Source organism: Thunnus albacares, chromosome 13, assembly GCF_914725855.1.
Source record: "Thunnus albacares chromosome 13, fThuAlb1.1, whole genome shotgun sequence".
NCBI lineage: Eukaryota > Metazoa > Chordata > Actinopteri > Scombriformes > Scombridae > Thunnus > Thunnus albacares.
This window is the reverse complement of record NC_058118.1, coordinates 1,528,156-1,554,700: the sequence shown is the minus strand read 5'-3', so window position 1 is coordinate 1,554,700 and position 26,545 is coordinate 1,528,156. Positions and strand designations below refer to the sequence as shown.

At 38.0% G+C, this 26,545-nt stretch overlaps 1 protein-coding gene across 2 annotated transcripts; it reads left to right on the top strand.

Moving 5' to 3' along the window:
• The first annotated feature begins 2,942 nt into the window (after window positions 1–2,942).
• zpld1a (zona pellucida-like domain containing 1a) lies at window positions 2,943–17,325 on the top strand. 2 transcript variants are annotated; one of them, XM_044370760.1, is made up of 13 exons: window positions 2,943–3,021; window positions 4,118–4,149; window positions 4,658–6,324; window positions 6,921–7,034; window positions 7,712–7,932; window positions 8,795–8,976; window positions 9,880–9,952; window positions 10,438–10,535; window positions 12,952–13,032; window positions 13,134–13,305; window positions 14,369–14,471; window positions 14,963–14,992; window positions 15,750–17,325. In XM_044370760.1, exons 4-13 carry the CDS (start codon window positions 6,929–6,931, stop codon window positions 15,923–15,925), a joined length of 1,242 nt encoding a protein of 413 aa, XP_044226695.1. In that variant the 5' UTR covers window positions 2,943–3,021; window positions 4,118–4,149; window positions 4,658–6,324; window positions 6,921–6,928; the 3' UTR covers window positions 15,926–17,325. The 2 variants fall into 2 exon arrangements, with proteins under 2 accessions (XP_044226695.1, XP_044226696.1); XM_044370761.1 differs by lacking the exons at window positions 2,943–3,021; window positions 4,118–4,149 and having other exon boundaries at window positions 4,548–6,324.
• Window positions 17,326–26,545: the final 9,220 nt, after the last annotated feature.

Sequence of the window (26,545 nt, the reverse complement as noted above, 5' to 3'; positions counted from 1 at the left end):
TGTTTTATTTTAAAAATCACCTATTGCCCAATTGTATTATAATGATACAATGATAATGTAGTAAGAGTCTGTGTATTGTCATTGCAGGCATCTAGATTGTTAGATATGAGAGTGTTGAGAAATTCACTATTACTGCATCTGGTGAGTCCATCACCCATGACAAAATTAAGTAAACATGGCTGTTTATTGCATCTCATCATCACCCACTCCTATTTCATCTCTTTATTTGATCATTGACTCAATAAGAGGGGGAAATTTACAATTACGATGTATGCATGTCATGATTATTAGCACAGACACCTGTACATCATGAAGAAAATGTAGTTTATATTCAAACTTGACCTATCTACTCATGAGTGTATTCAATGCCACCAAATTGACAACTGATACATGACACATGAGAAACATGTGCTACTAAAAGTATTAATTCTAATTTTATATCTTGTCCATGTTATAGTTTATTTCAGCCTATGAAATTCTGATTTACTGTGGTCATGTTAGAAAGGCTTTTCGTTTTTTCCTGCAACAGCTATATTGCTCAGACAGAGACTCCATCCTCCTCTGAAGAATGTATTTGTCATGTATATAAAGGCTATGTCACCAGGGAGGACAAGCTTATACGGGGATACTCTCTGAGGGACACTGAGAATGATGCAAAGACTTGGTTACTTGTATGCATGCCAGGTGATGACATTTTAGCCAACAAAAGCAGAGAGACCTGCCCTTTCATTTCGTCAAAGACGCAAAATTATTTGTGTGCCACTCAAACTGCTAAAGAGAGCTCAGTGTGACGGCACCCAGTCTAGATTGATTTCACTCCAGATAAAGGATCCTCAGATCTTTTTCTGCCGAGAGAGATGATCACTTTTATCATAGTTTGAACGAAATACCAGAGTTTTGAAAGATAGGCTGATTTATTGTCTTCTGTGACCTTATTAAGTGGCATATTTCCACCAAAACTGAGGCCATTGATACATTTGACCTACTAACATTATCATTTTATATACAGTACGGCAATGTAACTTGTCAAACAGAAGGAAGTCATTCTGACCTATATGTCTATGTAGTGAAGGGATCTAACACGCAATGCAAGAAAGACAGCTGGATGTTCGTGATTCAAAGCACGATCATCTGTACTTTACAAACCCACTGTCGCTTTGCTGACCTCCCATAAGATCATCACTAGGTAGCTCATAAAATGCACACATATTTTGACATCCATGAAAACAAAGAGCCTAATTAAATATCTGTGTGTGGGCTATCTAAAATAGAGTTGAAAAGCAGTTGAAAAGCTATAAACATGATAAGTGTAGAACTACAATTAACCCTTAATAATTTAAAAAAAAAAAAAAAAACAAGTAAGACTTTCTTCTATTGTTGTGAAATGAATCCATTTGTTCCTTAGTGCAGTTTTACTTTACAGAATTAATTCAAATATTTGTGACAACGTTTTTCAATTCAATAAAAATCAATAGAAAAATAAAAATAAAACGGATTGATCTCAGCTGAATATACTGGACCAAATGATTTGTTCTGATGGATATGTTATTGACAGAATGATGTACCAACTGAAAGCAAATCAGTTGTCACACATTTTGAATCCATGTGAAGCAGTCACCATGGAACTTTATTAATATGACTTAGCTTTATTTATCAAAGACAAGAAAGATGCTTTTTGCAAGAGAGACATGAGAACAAATTACAAATCATCACACACACACACACACACACACACACACACACACACACACACACACACACACACACACATCAGTATGGGTTTCTGTTTTGAAATGAGAAATAAGCTCTGTTCAGGTATGAGAATATAACTAGAATTTTTAGTTTTTGAGTTAGGTGTATGGGGGGCACCTTGATGGATATTGGTGACATTTATATTGTGACTCACCAGATTTCACCTCAGGTCTGAATAACAAATCCTTCCATTATGTGAAACAGCAGCTCCAAGCAAATATCCCTGCTGCTATCAAAGAAAGCTAGAATTACATTAGATTAATATCATTGTGTTTTCTACCAGAGAAGAGAGTGTAATTGATGTCTCAGTTTGTCACAGTTGATACTATGACCCTGAGAACTACATGTTGAAAATATTAAAGATTATTAAAACCTTTTTCTTTGCATTTGAAATGTACTTCTGAATGAAAAGTTCCTTACCTAGAATTCTGTCTAAGATACTCCTCTTATCCTTACCCAGCATTTTACATTCTCTAAAGCTCTAGCCATGATTGCACTAGCTCTTGTAGTTGGCCTTTTTAACAAGACGACATGAGAAATAAATTGAAAGTCTTAAATAGAGACTAAATTCAGAATTTCTGGCTCAAGGCATGCTCCAAGGACAGAGAATCATTTATGTCGCTCAATCAGGGAGATCAATCTCAATCTGTTGAGCAAATCAGTGAGGCTAAACTTTTGAGGGCTATCCAATGAGCAACATTGTCCTGGTTTGTAACAAATATTAAGTTGTTACAGAAATGTGAAGAGAAGTATTTATTACCAGAAGCATGAGAATACATGCTCCTCATGTCTGGGAGTTTGTACTAAAAGGACTGTAGCTATGGGAGGTTCCCACTTGGTTTTTGTATCTCAGTATGCTAAAGCCTCATATTAGCTTCAGCTGTATGTATGTTTGCACATCTCTCACATACAAATCACAGGAGGGGATCTCTTCCCAGCCAGTATAGACAGGAGGAATGATTGCAGTGGCTAAAACCCATTTTAAACAGAGATCCCGCAATATTGTCATAAAGAAGACCTGTCATTATGCCGGCTTTGCTTTTACATTACACTGAACCAAACAAAGCCAGCATAATGCTGCCTTTGTGTATGATTTTAGATAGCATGCCAGTGTTCTGGAATCGGTGACGTGTAACATAACAGTGTCAGCATCTAGTGTGTGTAGTCCTGCCATGCTGGCTGTTCCTTTTACACAGATGTTGATCTGGCAGTGTGACTTCCTCTGCTGTCGGCTTAATGGCGGAACCATTCACCCACAATTCCGTGTTCGTATGTTTCATATAGAACGGTGAGGCAGAATAAGGGTGCAACATTCCAGCCTTGAACAGGCTTTATAAAAGAGGCTTAAAACTCTTTCAATGTACATATTGGTATAAGTATTATTTTAAAATAAACTTGAAAAAATGTGAAACTATCCTTTAGTTAGTGAGTTTTAGAGGTGCTGGTGCTTTGGACAGAGTAAGGCTAGCTGTTTCCAGTCTTTGTGCTAAGCTAAGCTAACCAGCTAACCCACAGACATAAGATCTTCTCATCTAACTGCTGTCAAGAACACATATAAGCATATTTCCCAAAATATCAAGCTATTAATATATTATTGTTTTCAAACAACCATACCTGTATTAAAATATCATTTTCTGGAAGTACCAACAGTTATCAAACAATGCAAGTGAGGAGATGTCACATTATGTTGCGTCAATCAAAGAACAATGCAATGAAGAAAGCATTTGTGTATAAATCCATATCTCATTCTGCCTACATAATGTTACAACAATCTAAAGGTTTTAAAAAAACAACTAGAGTGATTTAAAAAAAAAAAAGATAGATTCGCAAATGAACTGAGATTTCTTCTTATCAGTGGATCCATGGTTGTGATCAAGGTAACAACTGAAGGGAAGTAAACACTAAACCCCATGCCTCAATGACCAGAACAATACATCATTTTCTGTACACATTCGCCTTATAAAAAAAGAGAATAATGCATATTCCAAACAGAGGGACAAGTGCGTAGTGATGCACTGCGCACATTGTGTGCATATGTTAGTGCACTAAAAAACTCTTGAATTTGAATGACCAGGCCACTGCAACTGCTGTTTCATACTGCACCTGTTGGTTTTGGAACACAACACAGTTTTTCTCTCATAGCCTGTAAACAGGCTTTACAGCTTTTTCTGCCCAGCAGCTGTTGCTCAAGTTGTACAGCCTATTGCTCAACAGGACACCATATTGGAAGGAGAAATTAGGGAGCACAAAAACTGACCGTGGAAGGCTTAAATTTTATATGATGACACGTTTATTATTCTTTCTTGCACATCAAAGAACTAATAGTTTTTTCTGTTTATGCATCATTGACCATGGGAACCCGAAGAGCTCAGTGAGACAGCCCTTAATTCATCAAAGGTAAACAAGTCACAAATGAGAGAAGAGGAAAGTTTTATAAAAAAAAATTTATTTGAAAAACAATGTCAGCTTGTCAGAATGTACCGTATATACAGTGCATTATATTCCTAAGAAGAGTCTCTGTGTTTCCGGTTCAGGGTGAGAGATTATAGGTTGCTGTGTTGTTGTCAGGTACATCTTGACTGTCTGTGGTTGCTATGAAAAATAATCTTTGTTCAGGCTCGAGTAAAACCTTGACACTGATGAAACTACTGGTGCTCAAGTTGTCAACAAGTTCTTCAGTAACTCCATACAATCTTTTTATGCTTTTTCCAAGAGAATGTATGATTTCCATGAATTCATAGATGTCATATAACATGACCAGCAATTAACACATCCAGCAAACAGCCAATGGGATACTGTGCATTCACATGGTCTGTACAGAAACCTCAGGATTTAGCCATAAGTAGACCTGTGGTTTGTGTAGTAGTGCTGAGGTTTGACATGTCAATTTGTCTGTTTGTGCAAGGTGATGAAAAGTTGGCCCCCATGGTTGCCATGTTCCATGGACTAACATGCTCTCTAGCTGGTAAGACCAACTGGATCTAACAATCAGGCATATGGAGTGATGAAACGAGCTGTGGATAATTGAGGTGCTGGGGTACTCTAGATGGCTATCAGTCTGCAGTAAAGCAATGAACTACCTCCAGTTTTTGGCCAAGATTCTCGTAATTACAATTTATCTGGATTAGCAATGTCCTTCGAAATAAGAAGTCGCCATTCCCCAACTCTCTGCGTTCAATTCTTAGACAGGTCTCCAGGTGAATAGAAGAGCAGCGAAGGAACACTGCTGAATGTCTTGAGCTACAGAGAGTCACTACTTCCCAGTAGTTTGTAATGGCAGCTTTAACATGATGTTTTATATAGCAAGACCATGGTGGATTGAGGGATCACAAATGGTACCTGAACACCCTTGAACAGTGGATTTGCAATGAAATCATCACCAAAATGACTGCTTAAGCTATAAAGAATGATAAAAAAAAAAACACGGCAGGTGAAGGACAAAGGCTACTCTTGATCACCTTAATTGCCTGAGACAAACGAGGTAAGGGCACATTACACCTTAAATAACTGTACTATAACTGTCAAATACTATAGCAATAGTAAGTTTTCTTGAAGACAGGATGTGATGCATTATTAAAGCTGATGGAGCACTGCAGGGCAGATTGTTGATAAAACACCACAGAGGTAAACTTTAACTGGAACTAGTGTGAAATATTTAGGTGATGGCAGCCGTCTGTGTCTGGCGGAATGAAAAATACATGTGGGTGAATTTTCAAATGGACAGAAGAAAGAAACCTAACAAGTGGCCCACTGGAACTAAAGTGAGAAGTTTGCTCTAAACTGCCAATGCAATGTCCTTTCTATCTCATATTCCATATTCACAGGATCCCTGTTTGTCCTCTGTCTGGTTCTCACTGTGGCCAGCCCGTCCCATATACTGCTGTCCATATGGAAGATGGGACAGCGAGGACCAGCTAATCCCTTGAAACTCCATGAACTTTGCTTTCTTTTGCTTTGCTCTCTGTATGTGGTGGGAGTCCTGTGACCAGGAATCAAAGTTTGGGGATCAGGTAGGAGGCCGGCAGTGGCTTGCAGCCCCACTGAGCAGATTGCCTGCTGCTGTGCTGACTGAGGACTGCTGTACACAAAGCATGAAAAGTGTGGATTCCCGGGGCCAAGGGCCCGTGTGGTGGGCTCTGCACTCCCCGATCGGCCCGGGGAGAAAGGAACGGCTCAGTCAGCAGGCCAGGGCCACTGGAGCGATGAAAAGATAATTCCCCCCCCCCACCGCCACTGGACCTCATGCGGCGTCAAACCATTTGTGAGCAGTGACAGAGCCAGATTGGGCCGAAAGGATATGAGTGGGAAACTTCAAAACCTGCTCATGTTTCTGTGGACGTGAAAGGATTTGTATAACACATTCAGATTTGATGGACTTTCCCATGTTCGCTCTGGACAGCCCTTTTTTGTTGACATGTTCAAATAATGAATCTCTTATGTGTAGGATCCCTTTTTCCCCCCCTGCTCCCAAGTCCTGTTTCTAGTTGTCGGGTAGGGATGCTGTGCGGACCATTCCATCGTCTGTCCCAAGCTTATGGAGTACCGCTGACTTGCCGGCTTCCAGGAACCAGGGTGAGTGGTTCTACTGCTTAGAGAGCAGCGGTCTGCCCTTTTACCTCAAGCTGCCAGGAACACCATCATCTGCTGTCAGGGCTAGAGAGGCTAACTACAAACTTGGTGCAATTACTCCTTTAATTTAGCTGTTTCCTTTAGGACTGAGTCTTGCATCTGTGACTGACAATGATTATGTGATAAGAGGTTTTCACAGGACAATGAGATGAGCACACAGAGATAAGCCATTATACTTTATGAAATGACTGTAGTTATCAGCACATTATCAGCATCATTGCTTAGAACTTTGATGCCAAAGCTGCAGGTGTTCATAGATAATTCAATGTGACATTTGCTTGCTTTGATACTGTTTGGCAGGCATATGAATGATGTTCCTCTGAAGTCACAACTGTTACAAGATAACGGATATCTTTTGGGAAAATCTTCCCTTGCACACTTGCAGAGAATATCTTGAGTTTTTTTCCAGCAAAAATAATTAAATATATGATAAATTTCCCTTTCTGTTTCCCAGCTTTAAAGGTTACATTTTGTGAAGTGACAGATGAAATGCATGACTGGATTTCTTACATTAAGTGCAAATTCTTGCTCTGTTTCAGGTGCTGACATGGAACATATATTTTTGATTCTTTTACTGTTTAGTAAGGCCTCATCAGTTGGAGCTCAATTCAATGGATACAACTGTGATGCCAACTTTCACAGCCGCTTCCCTGGTGAGGAACGACACAGATTCACACCTCTTGTTTCAGAAGTACTGGATGGAATTTACAGATGTTTTTAAGGAAAGTTATTCTCAAATTAGCTACATTTTCCAAAGGAGAGATAATAGAAACATTTTCTACCCACAGACCAGTTGATAACCACATGTGATTTGAACAAATTTTTTTTTAAAAATTACATTTCCAAAAATTTATTTCCTTTAAAATAATAATAATTTTATTTGTAAAGCAATTTTCAAGCCAGGAGCACAAAGTGCTTTTCATAGACAGCACAAAAAGCAATCACAACACAAGAAAAGCAAAATACAAGCATGGAATTAAAAGACCGTATAAAAATAAATAAATCATCAAATAAGTAATCCAAAGGTAAAACTGGTGAAACAATTAAAATCAGCACAACACAGCTGTATTATGTAAACAAATAAGACTAATTGTCAGGAGACAGGATTTAAAAACAGAAACAGCATCAACAGACTGAACACTAACTGGAAGACTGTTCCAAAAACTTAATTTTAGGAACAGAATAATTCATACTTGTATGTCACCTAAAATACACATTCAGGATTAGTCACTAAATAAAGTCCATTTCTATTTATCCCAGCTATACAACAAAATGAACTTGTGCCTCATTTTTATGTATCTGCATGTGTGTGTGTGTGTGTGTATTGCAGCGGAGAGGGATATCAGTGTGTACTGTGGTGTGCAGACCATCACCCTCAAGATCAACTTCTGCCCTGTCCTCTTCTCTGGCTACACCGACACTGATATGGCCCTCAATGGTCGTCATGGAGATGCCCACTGCCGCGGATTCATCAATAACAACACCTTTCCCACCGTGGTAATCTTTAGTATCAGCCTGGCCACGCTGGAGTCTTGTGGCAATTCCCTCGTGGTAAGAAGAGTGGTTTAATTGATTATTGCACAGAATTTACAGAGTTACTGTCAGCATCACTGACACGGCACACTGTTGATGATGTATCTGGATTTGATGCTTTAACTACTAAGCAGGTTATGTTGTTGATAAGGTGATTAAGACCCACAGCAATAACATCACTTTGAGAAAATATGGCTCACTGTAAAGAGAGGATAATTGAAGCTTGTGATTCAGAGAGCAGGCATGCAGACACTTCCTGGTGAAAACTGTGTAAGAGTGTGTCATTAAATGACTCACAGACTTAGATGATTCTACATTTACTGTGTAACATTTTATGTGCTTACTAATTACAAGCAGAGCAGACACTAACTGAAGCTAAAATATTTAAAAACAGTAAAAAGCCTCCCAACTATTTGTAAAAAAAAAAACCCAAAACGATTAGATGTGACTTTCATTTCAGCCAGCTGTCTCGTTCACAGTATCCATGTTTAGATGTTGACAAGTTGCGTTTATCCTGCATGGGAATGAAATCCAGCACTCGTTATCTTGGTGAAGGGGCTGCTGTGGGATCTTAGAGGCCCTGTCAGGATGATGAGTGAAAAACAATTCTTAAAACAGTTTAGAATGAATTGTTGCTGAGTGAGCTGTCTCTCCCACATGTTTTGGCTGAGTGTCGAGCTGGATGGAATGAGACAGTTCCTGGAGGGTCCGTTATCAGATAAGGAGGGACTGAGTTGGGGATTAGTGAGGTGCATTAGTATGCTCAGTGGTTTGGCTGATTGTATCAAACCCCAGTCCAGTATACCCAAAGTAAGACAATGCTGGTGAGTTAGCGAGCCAAGAGGATGAGTGTTACCCACACTGATGTTGTTCACTGCAGGTCTCCACAGCTCAAGGACCCAACGCTTATGGGAACCTGTCACTGGTGCAGATTGGAAACATATCAGGGTATATTGACACGCCCGATCCCCCCACCATCATCAGTTACCTGCCAGGTCTGCTGTACAAGTTCAGCTGCAGTTACCCGCTGGAATACCTGGTCAACAACACACAGCTGGCCTCGTAAGTCTCTCATGATCATTTCCACTTTTACACTGGTTTGAAAGTGCTTTTTGGTTAGTGCAGTAAGGCTAGTAGAGTGCCACAGAAGGCGTATATTTAAATGGGTAACAGCAAATGTAACATTTATATTGTTCAGTTTTTGTTGACTCTGTGTCAGAGAGGTGCTGATTCAACACCAGGGTCATTTCTGAGGCTGAGGTTCTATATATAATTAATACACTTTACAGAGTGCAATCTTATCATATCTCACAGGATGGACAAAATATAATGTACCTATTAAAATATGTGTAAATATGTGTAAAATATGTGATCAGGGGCAACACCACTACAAACTGTGGCCTCAAAAAGATCAACACCCCTCTGATACAGGGTCAACAAAACCTGAACATTTAAACTTCACTAAGGACCTATTTGTTCAAGGGCTATTGTTTTACATTTCATCATATTTTACAGGTTGGCCCACCACTATCATACAATCTATAAAACTGGATCTAGTTGAAAGAACAAAACAGAGCTTATACAGCAAGGCCAAATTCATACACCTGCCATTTAATTATGTGTATTCCTAAGTTTGTTTTAAACTATGGATATGAAAATAGAGATTTTACATCTGAATTTAGGATTGAAGATTATAAAACATTTCCTTATATCTGGCTAGGATTGGTTCAGTGTGATTCATATATGGTTTCAAGGAATTCTGTGTGTTAACAAGTAGCAGAAAAAGCGGGGAGATAGGCTTAAAGTGCAGCTCAAATTTGCTTTTCTTTATTAATATTGTGAGTATTAGCATAACAGCACCTATGCTTACAGAATTATTTTCTGCTGGAAAAAACATGCAAATGTCAGGGAAATGTCACCTTTCAAAATCAGCAGCTTTCATCTGTTTTTTTATCTTTATTGAAGGTCAGCAGCTGCAATCTCAGTGAAGGACAGCAATGGTACTTTCATCAGCACGTTGAATCTACTGCTTTACAATGTAAGTTCATATTAGTCAAGTCTAAATATTTGTTATTTTGCTGTTATTTTTGGAGCAGAGGCTGTTGCATTGGAGACAAAGCTAAAGCCATATTTGCATCAAAGAGTGAGATGCCGCTATGCAGCGATGTTAAGTTAATCTGCACCTTTTACATCTGTAATTGCAACGATTTCTGAAAATGATGATCCATGTATGAGACAGGGAGATACTGAAAGCTGAAAAACCCTTTTATGCAGCTCAAGTAGGCAGCAAATTACCTTTAATCCTGTAATTGGAGAAGATTATACTCAATTTACCCTCAATTCATTTCAAACCTTGTCGATTTGAACCAAACACCAGTAAATGGGATTCTGTGGAAACCAGACAATGGACATGCTGGGATTCATGAGGTGCATTGAAAAAGGACGAATCACTTTCAACAAGATGAAAGCAAAGAATCAGGAAATGTAAGAATATGCTGACATGCTATTGTGCTTTATGTACAGGACTCATCGTACGTTCAGCAGCTGTCCATCCCCATGGCAGGACTGACTCTGAAGACGCGAGTTTTTGCAGCTGTAAAAGCCACTAACCTGGATAGGAGGTATTCATCCAACATCTCACCAGTTTACCATGTTCAATTTAGACTAAAACTACAGTTTTTTAAAAACCAAATCTCTTTATTTTGTCCACTATTATTTGTCTTCTGCCAAGTTGTTGGATCATCATTTTTAAAAACTGAAAAATCACTCCATCCCAAAATAAAATCAAGTACAATGTAACACACCCATGCTGACTACATAGAACAATATACAGAGCTATCCAATGACGCATTTGGCTGCAACATAATATTGGCCTATATTCAGGTGGTGCCACACTGTAAAAGTACAAGAAAAGCATCTCTAATATTTTATACATTTGAGACATATTTTAATTTATTTCACAAACACCCAGCTACAAATGAGCTTTGAATCAAAAAATACTCATGGGACTTGGGGAGGATTACGCTGTTAACTGTGTCATTTTGTTCACCTGAGTAAGACCTTTGTGTTTTACAGCCAGCCGCTCCTATTGATGATGCACAGTGGGCAGGGCTGGTCATGACTCTGACTTGTACTTGTCTCAACCTTAATTTTGGGTGTTTTTCCTATTTGATCCTCTTAAATACACACAGATAGTGAAACGATGTGAAAATCCCATGTTGCAACATACAACTTTTGCTCACCTGTTGCAACACATTTTGTGATTATGTTATGATCCAAGTAAGGCACAATACGAGATGAATAAATTCCTGTTTTTGTTAGCTTTGCCACCATCTTGACTGTGACAAAAAATGTTCTAAATAAATAACAGTGTTTAAATTGAGAAGTTTGGACTTGTTGTCCCGTTAAGTGTTTCATTATTAAGTTTATACAGTTAGGCAAACCCAGGATGCTCGGATACCATTACACAATTCAATGCATCTTAAAGAAAACTGAGACTATACATGCCCCCAGTCACAGTCACTCTACTGAGTGCACTCTTCTAGTTGCTAAATCACTTCTGACTCTCTCCAGTCAAACGGACGTAACTCCCGATTGATTTTGAACATGACTCAGAGTGGACTTTGTCAGGTCTTTGTCATTCAATCTTGCCTGTAGGACTGATGGTGGGTCAGGGAGAGACTTTGCCTGAGGGGAGGGTGTAAACACAAGGACTATTCAAACTGTTTAGCAGTTTGGCTCATTGTTTACCTTATCACCATATCCTGATCTCCTCAGTCACCATTAATACCATAACTCAGTTTATGCTAATGTCCAACCCTGTCTCCTATAAATATTTATATCCTACTAAATTGCAACAGCAACAAATACATTTTGAAAGTATGGCGAGTGGATTATACTTTCTATTAATATTGCAAAATGTTGATACAGCGGAATGTCCACTACATATTTAATTTGCTTTCCTACAATATCTGCTCTTGCAGATTTTATATTCGCTCATAGAAACTACAGCACGATTCAACTTTTTTATGGTTATGTTTAGACACTCACAGCTTGGTTAATATCAGAGGAAGATTGTGGTCTTTTTTATAAGATCCCCCCAGACATGTTTTGAGACATTAAAATACTCTTTGATAATTATTTTCATTCTTGCTTTGAATACTAATTTGTGTCTGATATTTTTTTCTCTCAAAAAAATACAAAAAAAATCTTAAAATGACATCTACTCTTTCTTCATAGAGAAATCCATAATCTATAAATATGCATATATATGCATATATATATTGTTTTTAACTGTAACTGTGTAAATTGCATATTGAACCATGATTGGCTCCAAACTAGTTGTGATGTCACAAAGTCCTGCGTATTTTCACGCCTTAAACTGAGATTTAAGATTAAGAAACTTTCCTCCTTCAGCAGATGAATGTGAAAACAAACTGCACATACATCATTCTGCACAGAGAAGAGAACAACCAACTGAAGGAACAAGAAGAAAAACACATTTTTGAGGGGAGGGGAACATGACGGACAAGAAACATGTATCTACTTGTGCAACATATGTTTACTTTTTTAGCATTTTAAGCAAAACCACAATCTTTCCCTAACCCCAACCAAAGCGCTTTTGTTGCCTTAAACTAACCACTCGCGGGTCTCCGGAATGTGAAACTCAGTCTCTGGTGTCAAAGTCCTGCTTTGTACACCCACTGACCTCCTCCTTATAACTAGTGTGTGGTATTTAAATGTAACGCTTCCTATGCTGGAAAAAACATTGCCAGGGAACATAATCGAAGTAGCAATTACATTTTCCTACAGTGTGATTGGGAAAACAAATGAATAGTATGTCAACATCATTTCTAGTGGACAGGGTTGTGCTATCACATGATAGTTTTATCTATTAAAAACACAAAGATACTTTTCATTGCAGTCTTCTCTGAGCAATGTACCACCAAAGAGTGTGAATAACCCTTTACATCAACGTGAGCCTATTTGTATTTAAGTCCCTGCACTCTGGATTTAATCATGCTTAATGTTAAATAGATGGAATGTTCTCATGGACTACTGCTACACCACGCCTTCTGGAAACCCTAATGATGACCTCCGCTACGATCTTTTTTTTAGGTGAGTCAGATTTGAAAACAGATCTATGATTCTGTTCAGTTCTGTTATTTCTCTCACTCTCCTTTCTAATGATGCTCTCCAATTTTCCCTCCCTGAGCCAGCTGTGAAAAAGATCCCCAGACTGCCGTCTTTGAAAATGGCAAGAGCCAAATGGGCCGCTTCGCCTTTGAAGTATTCCGCTTTGTAAAGCACAAGAACCAGAAGATGTCCACCGTCTTCCTGCACTGCGTCACCAAGCTGTGTCGAGCAGATGACTGTCCTATGCTCATGCCTGTGAGGCCAACAGCACTTAAACACTAACAGGGCAAAACTAACACACGTTATATTTCTTCAGTACCTCTCTTCTTCATTTCAAAAGTGAAGCATGTGACTCTAAATTTCACCTGGATTCACATGTTCAGCTTTCAAATATCATTTCAGTAATACATATATCATGCAAAATCAGTTACCAAGTCAGAATGCCAGACTGCTCGAAGGTTTCTAGTCATCGCAAAATATTAATTTTAATATAATTCTTCACAGCATAAATTGACATTACTGTATAAAAAAACTTACCCGATTATTGATTATGTGTCAATAAGAGGACAAATTACTCAGGTATTGATTACACTATACATAGCTACAGGGTCTATATTGTCTTGAGGTATTTATTAACAGGATGTTCAGGACTGTTTTTACAATCATTATGCACTTCCTTGCTAACATTTCCTCGGCTCATGAAGCAAAAAATGTCTCCCTTCAGAGTAAAACTTGTGATCTTTTCTGACAATTAAAAAAAATATCTATTGGATTTGTCAGATGTTATAATGAAAAAGGCAATTTATATTCCTCCAGCTTAAGTGCCTGTCTAATTTCTTGCTCACGTCTCCAAACAGTGCTCTATTGGGGCCTAACTGACATGCTTGTAATCTATAACAGCGGTCAGAACAGTTGCATGATATAACCGGTAATCAGGCTATGCTCCTCTGTCTTCAGCCATTATACTGTTCTCTTATCCCTCTTTCATTTTTTATTGCAAATCATTAAATATGAATAATTTATGGAGGAGAACAAATTGAGAATAACACATGTAGTGTTGTATTGTAGAATAATAATTCAAATCACCATGAGATGTCCACACTTTTTGCTTTTTTAAAATAAAAAACTAATTGTATTCATATATTACATTTGGTATAAATATAATATAACCCAGAAAAAGGCAAAAATACAATGTAAAAAGGCAGCATGAATGGGCCATTAAGTATACAGGATGTGTCTACTGAATATCATGAGAAAGTGGGACACATCTGGAGTATTTCATTCTGCCACCGTATCTCTCTTTGCCATTTCTCCATAGATCTGTGGCAGCAGGAGAAAGAGAGATGTCTCAGAGGGAAAGGAATCAAACCAAGCATCTGGAAATGCCGTCCTGACTGCCGGGCCTATCATCACTCGGAGTGGTACAGTTTAATAACACTCCTCCTCCTCTGCTGTTCCTTCTCCTCAGAGTCTGTTTCCCACCAAGCAAGCCTCTCTTCCTGACACTATCCAAACAACACTGTTACTGTCTGAAGTGCCTTTTCTTCCAACCCGAAACATAATACTTAGAGTATAATGCCATAAGCTCTTTCAGTTTCTTTAAACAGTGTAATTCTTCTTCTCTGCTGTGATTTCTAACAATTCCGCTTGCAATTTAAACCTGCAAAGACTTTCAGTTAACCGCAGTATCACACCATACTAAAATGTAAAACCTGAGATTTCAGATGACGATGTTGACTCATGGTGAGAACTTATCTGGGCGACCTAGATAGTCAGAGAGCGCCTGAAGGCATCCTATTGACTCACGTACTGTTTCAAAATATTAGTCACCACGCCATCATACAGTAAAGTATACTGTACTGAATACAATGTCCTGCTGTTACCCTTAAATGCCCTTTGCTGTCTTTCACAGATGAAACGCCAACCAACAACTCTCAACTAGGTAAGCCTTCCCATTCTGTCCATTGTGTGGAATGACACTTTTAAATGAAAGGGTGCCATTTAAAACAGTAAACACCTTCAACTTTAAGGAAATGTTCTCATATACTCTTCTACATTATTATGTATAATTATCCTGTGATGTTCATTGTATGGCAGGAGTCACATTAAGTCCCCTCTCCCCCTCAGTCTGCCTCTTCTAATTGCACTTCACTCAGTTATTTTGCTACACAACAAGGACTAACTATTGCTAATTACCCCTGAAACTATTGCATTCACATAGGTGGAAAGAGCAAGAGCAATTGATTGCAATTAAGAGTAAAAATAAAAAACATGTTTTTCCAGTTGTTCCCGTGCTCCCAACCCAGCATGTTGTGTGGCTGTTGTTACATTCTGCTCTAATTGACTCTAATGTCAGTGGTGAAATTGGTATCTCTGCTGTTATGATGACTCCCTCGATTACTCCCTTCTTCTGATTGTTGAATGTTGATGCTGTTTGATTCCTGCTGTTTTGGATAGCTGAATCATTTTCTGCTTTCAAACACCACCGTTGCTGAGCTGGAAATATCTCAGCGTGACAATAAAAGTTGTGTAATTTTTCTCAGGAACAAGAAAAACAAACTGTTAAATAGAACAGTCTGAAAAATGCTTAGAGCATCACCAGTAGCTGTTTGTCTATGGGGGATTTTGCAGTGAAGGTGAATTTAAGGGCAAGAATTGAAAAAGTTGTTGATTATTTCTTTGTGTTTGTGCTGCTTTAGCCAACCTGAAAGCTCCAGTGTTTCAGATGAACACAGTGACAAGTGCGCTCATCTCAGGCGTGATCATCCTGGGCGTCATGAGTGTTTGCTTCTTCATCTTCTCCCTCACCCTCCTCAAAGGCAAGAGTGCTCCTGTCAGCACGCTGTCTGGAGTCCGCAACCCAGCCTTCAATTGAGTGCCTGAGCCCAGCTCCCTGTAGACACTCCTCCACAACTGACAACGCTTGCTGAGCGAGGGGCGAACAACAGATGTGACATGACATTTGTGCATGTAGTCATTTTACAGAAGAATAAAAGCTAAATGTTGATTTAGATAACTGTTATGTACAATGTGCATTAGTGTAGAAGTACAGCATGTTCTGAACTCACTTTGTGTTTCATCCTCATGGCAGGCCAGGCAACAACCTGCATGTGATCATTTGTCCCGCAACTTTAACCCATATAGCAGGGACACTCATAACTTAATACAATACCTCAGCTATACAGCTTTCAATTGCAGGGTATAGGATCAGTGACAAGGCTTACAGTACCTTATAATAGTGTATAATCTACTGGTTGAACTCACACTTCTTGTTTAGAGACTGAAATATAAGAACTGTTCATTGAAAATATAACTTGAGTAAATGAGGGAAGCTACTGTAAAAAAAAAAAAGAAAAAATGAAAACCTTTGATTTGGTGATTAAGTGAGCTAACAGAGAGCCTCAGGCTTAGATGGTAAGCTTAAAGTTCCCTTGACATAAAATCTAACTCTATTGATAATACTGATATTATGATTGGAATAAATCTTTAATTTATTAATGTTGCTATATATTAGAGGGGTAGTCTTATGATTAATCACTTGATAGGCTTGTTTCACCTAAATAGGTAGTTCACTCACTCACTTTAAATATTATATGCAACAGGGCGGCAATAAACTTGTTTGTTACGTTTCATTTGTATATGTAACTGTGTATAACTTTCCCAAAATGTATTCCCAAATGCCATTGATGACCTATTTGTAAAATGTACAAATTGTGTACAATTGTGCATATTGCAAATATTGCACTTTGACTTGTGATTAAAACTTGCCCAGTGTCATATTTGTAAAAATACATGCATTTCCTCCAAAAACTTCAAGTGGAGAATTTCAGTCGAATGTTCCTCCTTCAAACTTTGTACCAGAATGGGTTTTTAGTTTTGGGTGGCTGGGTGGGAGGATCCTTTGTGGAGACATGTTAGGTATTTCCCTCTCACAGTTAGTACAAATAGTGTTATCTTTAGTGTTTATCTTTGATTATTTTCCCTTTTTAGGAGGAGATAACTGTGAATTAAGACAGATTATTTTATCTCCATGCACAGGAGGTGGCAGTGCTTTCCTCAGCCCTGAGCACTTCTGCCTGTCAGGTTACATACATTCTGCAACATTTGGATTAGTTTTTACGTAGGCCTAGGCCTTCTATCAGCCTTTTATGGGGAAGCCGCCAGAGAGAGAAAGAGGAGGAGGTGGGAGACAGAAGCACAAGAGAGTTGGCGTGCTGCAGATAATAGTGTGACTTTTTGTTGAGAACAGTGATGGATGATGACTGATAACCTTCATCCCTATTAGTTTCTGTCTATGTCTGTTTGTTAACCTAAAATCTCTTGTAAAATGTAAAAGTAAAGTTTGAAAATACTTCTGTTAAAGCATTAATCTCACCTTTGTGTCACTTATACAAAGCAACTTTTTGACTGCAGCATCTTCTGCCCCTCATTCTGGCTCACTTACTTACTACCCACTGAGGTTGGAGGGCAGAATAACACCCACTGGTACTTGACTGTTGGTGAGCTCCATAGTTGTAATGGGTGTCTCACCAAGGTTCAGGTAAGGCCTGCAACCTTTCTTGGTCCCCAGTGGAAATTAAGTTCTTGGGTGGCATGCAAATGACACAGATTACCAAACCCAGAGATACATAGGATGTGGTAAACCAACAAGCCCTCATATGCCAAGTGTTAAGATGATTATTCTCCCTTGAATCATTTTTTATCGGTATGCTACTTCTTCCACATCCAGGTGGTCCAGGTTTACAATTGCAGAGTAGAATTTAAAAATTTGATATCATATATTACAGTTTGATTTAAAAAAAAAAAAAAAAAGAGTGAAGGACCCAGTGTTCCTAATTTTGAGCTGTACTTATCTTTTACAGTCAGAGCTTATAAAATTGGTTTCAGGAAATGATTCATTAACTATCAGTGTAACTGTATTGTTCAATAGCACATATACTGCTAGTACTCTCAAAAGTTGCTGAGAAAGTTGTCATTAAACAACTGACAAAATTTCTTAATACAAGCCATTTTGGTCTACACTGTATGCAATTTGGCTTCAGAGCAAATCATTCCACCGAAACTGCTACCTTGCACTTAATAGAGCAAATTAAATCAAGACTTGATAAAGGAGGAGTAGTTGGTGCTGTATTTTTATATAAAGCATTAGACACAGTCAATCATAATGTTTTAATATTGAAACTCTCTAAATTTAACTTCTCATCTAGAGCACTGGCATGGATGTCTTCATATTTATCTCATAGGATACAATGTGTTAAAGTTTGTGATGCACTGTCCAGTAACATGAAGTGAACAACGGATGTTCCACAAGGGTCAGTGTTAGGTCCCCTATTATTTAGCCTATATATTAATGATCTCCCTCAACAGTGTCATGATGTAGAACTACAAATGTATGCAGATGACACCGTTGTGTACACACGTGCAAAAACAGCTGAGTTATTTGCTGCTAAGCTAACAATTGCATTGGAAAGGATCACATTGGCTGGATCATTCATGTCTGAGTCTAAATGTAAACAAGACAAAGGGTATGTTTTTCTCTAAAACCATGGTACAATCTCCTAATGCTGATATTCTCATCAAAGGTGAAAGGACTGACATAGTCACTGATTTTGAATATCTTGGTGTGACACTGGATCTAAATTTAAACCTTAAGAAACGTGTTTAAGAAACGGTTAAAACCATAAAGTACAACTTAGCAAATTTTATATTATAAACTGTCTCTCTTTGGACACAGCCAAGACATTTATGCATGCTATGATTCTTTCCCATATGCCTTATCGCATCACATGTTGGGGGCAGGATGAAGAAAAAACTCTAAAAACTCTGGACAAAAAGCCAATGCATTTCCATCACCATAGGGTATGGAGAAATACAATTTACTGAGCTTTGAGAATTTTAGATTATTCTCAAATTTGTGCGTAGTTTATAAAATTTAAAATGGTTTGGCCCCTCCTCCACTATGTGACTTTGTGCACTCTCGCTCAGTAAGTTCTATTAGATCCTCCAGAATATTCTCTATACATGATTGTACCATACCATTTCGTCGCACTGCATTTGGACAGTCAGCTTTCTCTGTGAAAGCCACAACTCAGTGGAATGTCCCAACTGATGATATGAAGAGCTGCAGTTCCATCAATACATTCAAAACCAAATTGAAAAATCTGCTAAAAACTACTCAGCTCTGTAACCACTGAATCTTAACTTAATCTCATGGTCTTCTCTTGATTTTAATTTGACATGCTTACATTATTAATTTCTAGTTGACATTGAGGGTGTATGAGATGTGCTATTGTGTGTAGCTTTGTATTTTGTATAATGTGTCCTGTGTGTTTTTTGCTTTGTACTGTTTGTTATTGTGCTGTTAAATGTTTTCATTGTAAGGGACTGCAGATGAAAATTAGCTTAAAGCTAACTCTGGTGCAGTGCATCAAATGTTAACATTTATGTTTAAAACTGTACACTGTCCCAATAAATACAATACAACAGTGCACATAGATTTGGGCAAATAAGTACATACTGTGGGCACCCTGATAGCCTAAGATGACCATAAACTACATCGTAGTTCCTCATCTCTCTCTCTTATTTCCAGTAATATCTTTGCTGATACTTCCAAATAATTATAAAAGAAATTGTAAAAGTTACAAGAAATAAAAATAATTGCATAGTGTTGAACACTCTGTAATTGGAGGGTAAATTGGCATCATAATACATCAATATTTCATAATTTATTTCATTACGTATTGTAAATAAAGCCATCCATTTCTCTCAGTGGCAAACCTGAGGAATACACCTTTCAGATATTTTAAAGCTCAATGATCTTATGATCTTCCAAGGATTGAAATGTACATATAATTTACTGGCTTCATCCTATTATTTTTATTTTGAATTATCTTTTCACACCACACCTTGGAATCACTTGATTGAAGGTAAATCTGTAAATCCAGTAAATGTCATATCTATAAAAATGCAATGGAAATTGTATGTTTATAGTGTCTGCATTCTTTAACTTTATACAGTTTCGTTTCCAAGTCAAATGCTCCCTTTCTACCACAAGTGGCAGATACACTGACAATATGTAAAATGTATCTGAAATATAGACTATGACTGTTTATGTACAGGTAGCTGTCTAGTCTCTTTGAAACTAAAACTGTGAGAAGTGTTAGTCAGACTGTATGGGTGACTGTGTGTTTTCTGTCTTTCTTTTCCCTTTTCATGTATTTCTATCAGTCAGTCAGTTATATTAATACTGTACAGTATATGTTTATGCCATTCTGAGTGAAGGTTGTGAATGCTTTGGTCACATAAAACATGAACTAGTGACTCATTTCTCATGCCAAAAAACCTCTGTGACATAAGCAATGGTAGACTCAAGCCAAAGCATTAATAAAGCATCAGTTTCAGGTAGATGCCAGGCTCAAAGACTCAGTGGCTGTTAGATGTCAGTCACATAAGGGAGAGGTTTATTGTACAGTCTGAAAACATACAGGATAAATCTTTCATGAGATTCTTGTCTGACTTTTGAGTTGTGTAAGCACTGACTCTGTACCAGTTGTGACTGAGAGAAGTGGAGTAAGGTTATTCACTTTAAACACCTACACATACTTGATGGAATTATCTGATTTTAAAAAGCTAGAGCATCCATTTCTGTTGGCTAAAGAAACACTTGCTTTTCTTTGCTTTGTAAAGTTACAACAAACAGATGTGATAAAATCCCCCCACATTAGAACTGAATAATGTGGTGGTCTTTCTTATTGAATAACAAGGTGTTCATCTGTTTCAAATTGCAAATATTTGTCTTCATGTTCAAAACAAACTGCTGAGAGAAGACAGAAACACACAAATAGGCTCAACTACATATTTTATGTTGAACATTGTATGTGTCAATTATGCCCAGAGGGGAGAATGGTTTTAGCTTCTGTTTTGAACATCCTTCCTTTATTGTGTATAAGGTAGTCCATCTGGAAAGGTTCGAGCTTGCTGGCAATGTTACGAACCATTTAGAGAGCTTTAAGGCATGAAATTTTATGCAGTGCTCAGTGGTAGAAAAAATTAGTTTCAAAATGGCTGAAAAACTGTCAGTTATGATAACAGCAAACAGCACAATAAAGTTGACCACAACATTAATTTTATTCTTTTTTTTGGGGGGGGGGGGGGGGTTCCTGGTGAATCTGCATGTGCACTTGTAGCAGCTGTAAGATTTCACCAGACACACCAGAATTCAAGGTCTGCACCTTTCATTCTCTACAACAGAGTAGCATGGGGCACAGTCAGAAATACACAAATTGGTAAGCTCTCTTCCAGTCCCCAGAAACAGCTTTACATGAGAGCTTCCTTGAGGTCATCCCTCATTCCCTCCCTTCTCCTGACATAGCTGTCATTGTCTGTGATGTCATTGTGTCTCCACTTTGTAGAACATAACATCCAAGGGCAGCCATACGTGAGATACAGGTGAGGACACCCAGGTGGCTCATGAGCTGTACAGTTGTAGACAGAGGTCAGTGTCTGCAGCATCTACAGCCATTTGTACGTATCCCTGGGTGCTGGGTGATCATACTTCTGAAGGTTCTGTTCATAAGGTGTTGTTCGTGGTTTCTTCAGGCAAGCTCACCGCAACAGCTCTTCAGTCAAGTGGATCTCAAACTTTGCATCCTGGTCTGAACAGACCCTTTGTGGGAATCTATAGATGCAACTGACATGCAACTGGTCAGAGCATTGGCCTCCCAATGCAGGTACCACAAACTACAATACAAAGGGAGGGCATATTATCCCACATTATTTTTGGTAATATACAAAACAAATATGTGCACTTACAAAGTTTAGAAACTGGGAACAGGGACATCTTTCAGCTGTTTTTGTCAACAGTTTAAAATGTATGAATAGATTTTCATGAAATTTAGTGTTGATAAGTGTTGGGAGATGTAAGACAGAATTAGCTTTGGTTGGTAATTAGAATATTATGTCTAATGAAGGGAAAAAATAGGGAGAATAAGAAAAGGGAAACCAGTTTTTCTGAGTGTTACAGTAAGCTATTGAGTGTTGATGGAGGTTTGCACTCTAGGAGTGCCTCCTAGTTTACTCTCATAATTTGAAAGTTCTTATGTGCTCTGAAAATAACTTCCCACTCAGAACATTGTCTAACTCAACTGGAAAAGAACAGTTCAAAGCAGAGAGCCATGTCTGATGTTTAATTCAAACTGTCTTTTAACTCTGAGCCACAGGAAAACATCTGGGAAAGTAATCTTCAAAATTAGAGGCTTTCTTAAGGTAGTGGGCAGAGCAGCTCATGTAGTGTGCCTCAAAAGAGCCGATGCAGTGTCCTGCAGGATGTAGTCAAAGATCTTTGCCTGGTGTCTGATTTGTCTGATTGCTCTCTCAGTGTCACCTGGAATCAGATGGCCTCCTTCAAAGGAATAGTTTGATCTTTCTGTGAGATATGCTTATGTGCTTTCTTGCCAAAAGTTAGATGGAAACATATGTACCACTCTCATGTCTGTGTGTTGACTATGGAACTATGGAGTCTAGAAGTGATTAGCCTAGTTTAGCATAAAGCAAGGCTGGACTGGGACAAAAATTCAGGCCGGAATTCTTATACTTACTCAGACTACCTCATACATCAAGGGTACTCAATAGGCAGACTCTGGTCCGGATCTGGATCCAAACAGAAATAAATCCGGACTGAGACATAAATCTACATAATTAATATTTATCTCCCACATATATTACAAAATGAAACTGACTGAAATCATCATATTAAGCTACAAGCAGAATAATAGTTGAGTCAGCAACACAGCAAGAGCAGGCAATGGAGGGGCAACACAAGAAGCTCTTCTATGAATCTGAAAATGAAAATAATGTAAGAGTGAAGACAAAAGGTGCCACTATTTCCATTGAATGGGAAAAATATGCTTTTCTTAACATAGTTTGTATCTATGCAATCTAGCTAACGTTAAAGAGAAACTTAACACCCAAAATTCTGTTAGAATTCACTAAATAGAACAACAACTGTAGGAAGCATGGCCTCATGGCTACATAGTGTATGATGCAGGAGGTCAGGGTCAGTGACTTACCAACAGTGTGATAGAGACTTACTGCTTAGTGTAGCATGAACAGTGATGTAGAGCTGGTAGTCAGAGCTAACCAGCCATGAGCAGCTGCAGTCAGACTCTCTGTGTCCACACTGGAAACACAGAGTCTGCTGGAGCTTTGGCAGTCACTAGAAGCACATTCATGGCCCTTTGTAAAAGTTTCTGTGTTGTATCTTTGTTGTAGCTGAGCTAGCGGCTCAACTAGGAGAGGCTCTCCGGTGTAGGTGTGTCTGTGGGGGAGTGCCAGTACATAGCTATGGCCCTGCTGTTCAGACTTTATATAAATATTAACGTTTATTGTCATCAATATCTTGTAAAGCTCTGAATATAGCACAGGTTGTGTGACCACACCTGGCTAGCTTATTAGCTCATTTGAAACACCTTTTTGCCTGTGACAAAAAGTTACTAACATTTTTTTACTGTCACTTTTTGCTCATAAAATAAATTTGTTTCTTTTGTATAAATACAGCAGAGATCTGTAACTATGTGCCATATAGAGTTGAGAGAATGCAGGTTTGTATTCCAGACACATTCTACCAACACTACACTGGTTAAGTTAATTCTATGTAGTTGATGGTTGAGTAATTTGTAAAGTCCTTGGGTGTAGTATTTAAAAGATGGCAGACAATGTAACAATTATTCAGTTGTAACATTATTTGTAGATTTTTAAAATTCATAAGGGGAAGTGATAAAGAAAAAAATACTGCCATATTATTATTATTTTACACAATGTACAGTGACAGCAGTCCTCTTGGGGCCACAGTAGAGCGGGACACTGAGTATTGTTTTGGTTAATCTGCTGGAAAGGTCACTAACATAAGGTTATCAGTCAGAGAGCTACACCCACTCATTATCTTCAGCAAGAGAAATTGAGGGTCAAATCACACAGTGCGTCTTCTCACGTTTTCTTTTATGTAAACAGAAGTATTCACGTGTCTGATATTTACTGAGATTAAGAAGGTGACACTTCAGCACATGCTGAGCAAATGACAGGAAACATTTGAAATAAAAATAGTGATACAGAATGAAAAATTAAAGTAGACTTTTCTGAGATACCTTTTGCAATATAATATCCAATACAACATTCAGACTGCTTGAGCTGCGCTATTATATATATGTTGCCTTTGAAAATAATAAATTCTATTGACTGAAAGATATATGTATGTATGTTCATTTAACTTCTAATGGAAATAAAACAAAAACACACTACAAACTATTGTTTTATTCGATTTTTTCTATCTGGTATCACTTGTCATATTTGTAATTTTAAAAAAAAGCATGTAGATTCACTGTCACACAGTCCTGTTTCAATCCATTCGGTTGTTATACTTGATCATCAACTTGTTTTGCATTAAATCTTACATTACAGACACTTTTTGGTGAATTCTGTGGATAGAAAATGTCTCACATAAACAATCTGAACCCACACTTGGTGTGTAAACATTCTTATTACATAGGATGTCTACAGTATGTTTTTCATATCAATGCACCCTGGAGTTGGATGTTATGAATGCAGTTGGAATGTTTACGTGAAGTAGCAGTAGTAGTTTTGCTGATGATAATATTTAGGCTGTTGTCCCATGTAAAATCATAAAGGCTTTTCTCAAGTAAGGTTTACACAGCTTCTGGAGCTGCACAGGATGAACTGAAAAGCTAAAGGGAAAGAATATCTGCATAGCAATAGAAGGAGCTTATGCAATGAGACAAAGCTCCTCACTTGTTATGCCACCACCAGCTCGCTCTCCAGAATCACTCAGAATGAGAATTCTCTCCCAGGTTGGGTGATGATGATTTCTCTGAAACTCATAGCATTCCTGATAAGAAGAACCTTGGATTACTATAATTCTACACCTGCTGTTATCAGTGGGGATTTTGCCCACTATCATTTAAATCCTGAAGCCATAAATGCTGCAGCACTTAATAGTGTCCACTCATTATATTAAGGTTTTCACTCCTCTATGTGTGATGTTCTCTTTTTAGCACAAATCAGCCATGCAGTCTCATTAATTGATTAACTTCATTTAATTTGAAGATTTTCTTTTTTTTTTTATCACAAATGTGTTTATTGTATATGCAATGAATTAACATAAGTATACAGACATTTTATTTGCTACTGCTGAACAGATGACTGTGGTAAAAGGAACAATTTCTTTCAAACACATTTTATGTGAGTGTCACACAAAGATGAGAAGGTTGACATAGATTTTGTGTGATTTTTGTGGTTGACATGCAACAAAGGTTCCACATTAAAATCAGACCTGGTTAGTAGTATGATATGTGTCTCAGACCAAAAGGCTGCAAGTACCACTATGTCTTAATGTAACTCAAAACATACAGTAAATTTTTGTCCATGTATTATTTTATGAACATACAGCCCCTGCTGTCTTTCCCCCATTACTACATATATGTCCTGATGGTTACCAACTCTCTGCTGTTAGTGTTAAACTACAGGGGAAATTGTACATCCTGTCATAATTCCCATAATTTACTGCCACACTGCAGTAAAATCTGTTGTTGTAAAAACACATCTGATCACGGAAATATGCTCTAACAAGATTCTTGATGCTCTGGCTACAGATTATGCAGAGCTGAATACATCAGCAAGTTCCAAAATTACAGCATGATTGTCTCTCGTCTCTGGTTTAGCTGACTGAAGCTGGTGCCAAATTTGTGTGCTTTGTAAGCAGCCAGGCAACCCTGGTATTCCAGCTTTTTCCACCCTTGTGTCAATGAGCCTATTTGCTAAGTAAGGTAACAGCTGATGCACCGCCACACTAAAGAATGCTGTATTTTCTTTTCTATGTTAAGAAAGCAAAACTGGAGGGTGAAATTGATTTACATAGGTGGAGTTTTTCCATTTGAGACTCTGGATATAGGGATAAATGCTAAATTTATTTGTTTCCACAGATACATGCACTACCTCTCTCCTTGTTGAAAGACCCTGCTTACCTGTGTGTGTGATTGGTTGGGAAAGTAAACAATGGAGCACATCATCCACCCTGATAACACAACTGAGATCCAGGCTACACATATGCTAGACCTCTCAGGTGTGCTGGTGTCACTAGTCATGCAGTCAATTCTTTTGAAGGTGTAGTCTCACAAGTCATTTGTTAATGTAAATTGCATTTCATAGCAATATTTAACAAGACAATGTCAGCAGAAAGGCTTTAAACTTATAGCTAATGTTAGCTGGTTAGCTAGCAGCACTGATGATTATTTAACATTACGTAAAGATATCTCACAAACATGTGGCTACAGTTTTTACTGACACTATTTAGCTCTTTGTTAAAAAATTTTTTTCCACCAAATAGTGATTTTCCCTCTAAACTTCTCACATGGCTTCATGTTGTCTCATGGTTTCATTCAATGTTCAAATGATCCAATATTTCACCAAAAATTAAAGATTAGAC

Bases quoted from the DNA above. Each gene is read 5' to 3' on its own strand.
- zpld1a (XM_044370760.1), top strand. From the start codon at position 6,929: ATGGAACATATATTTTTGATTCTTTTACTGTTTAGTAAGGCCTCATCA. The intron at 7,035-7,711 runs GTGAGGAACGAC...TGTGTATTGCAG, and splicing joins CTTTCACAGCCGCTTCCCTG to CGGAGAGGGATATCAGTGTG. The intron at 10,536-12,951 runs GTATTCATCCAA...AATGTTAAATAG, and splicing joins GCCACTAACCTGGATAGGAG to ATGGAATGTTCTCATGGACT.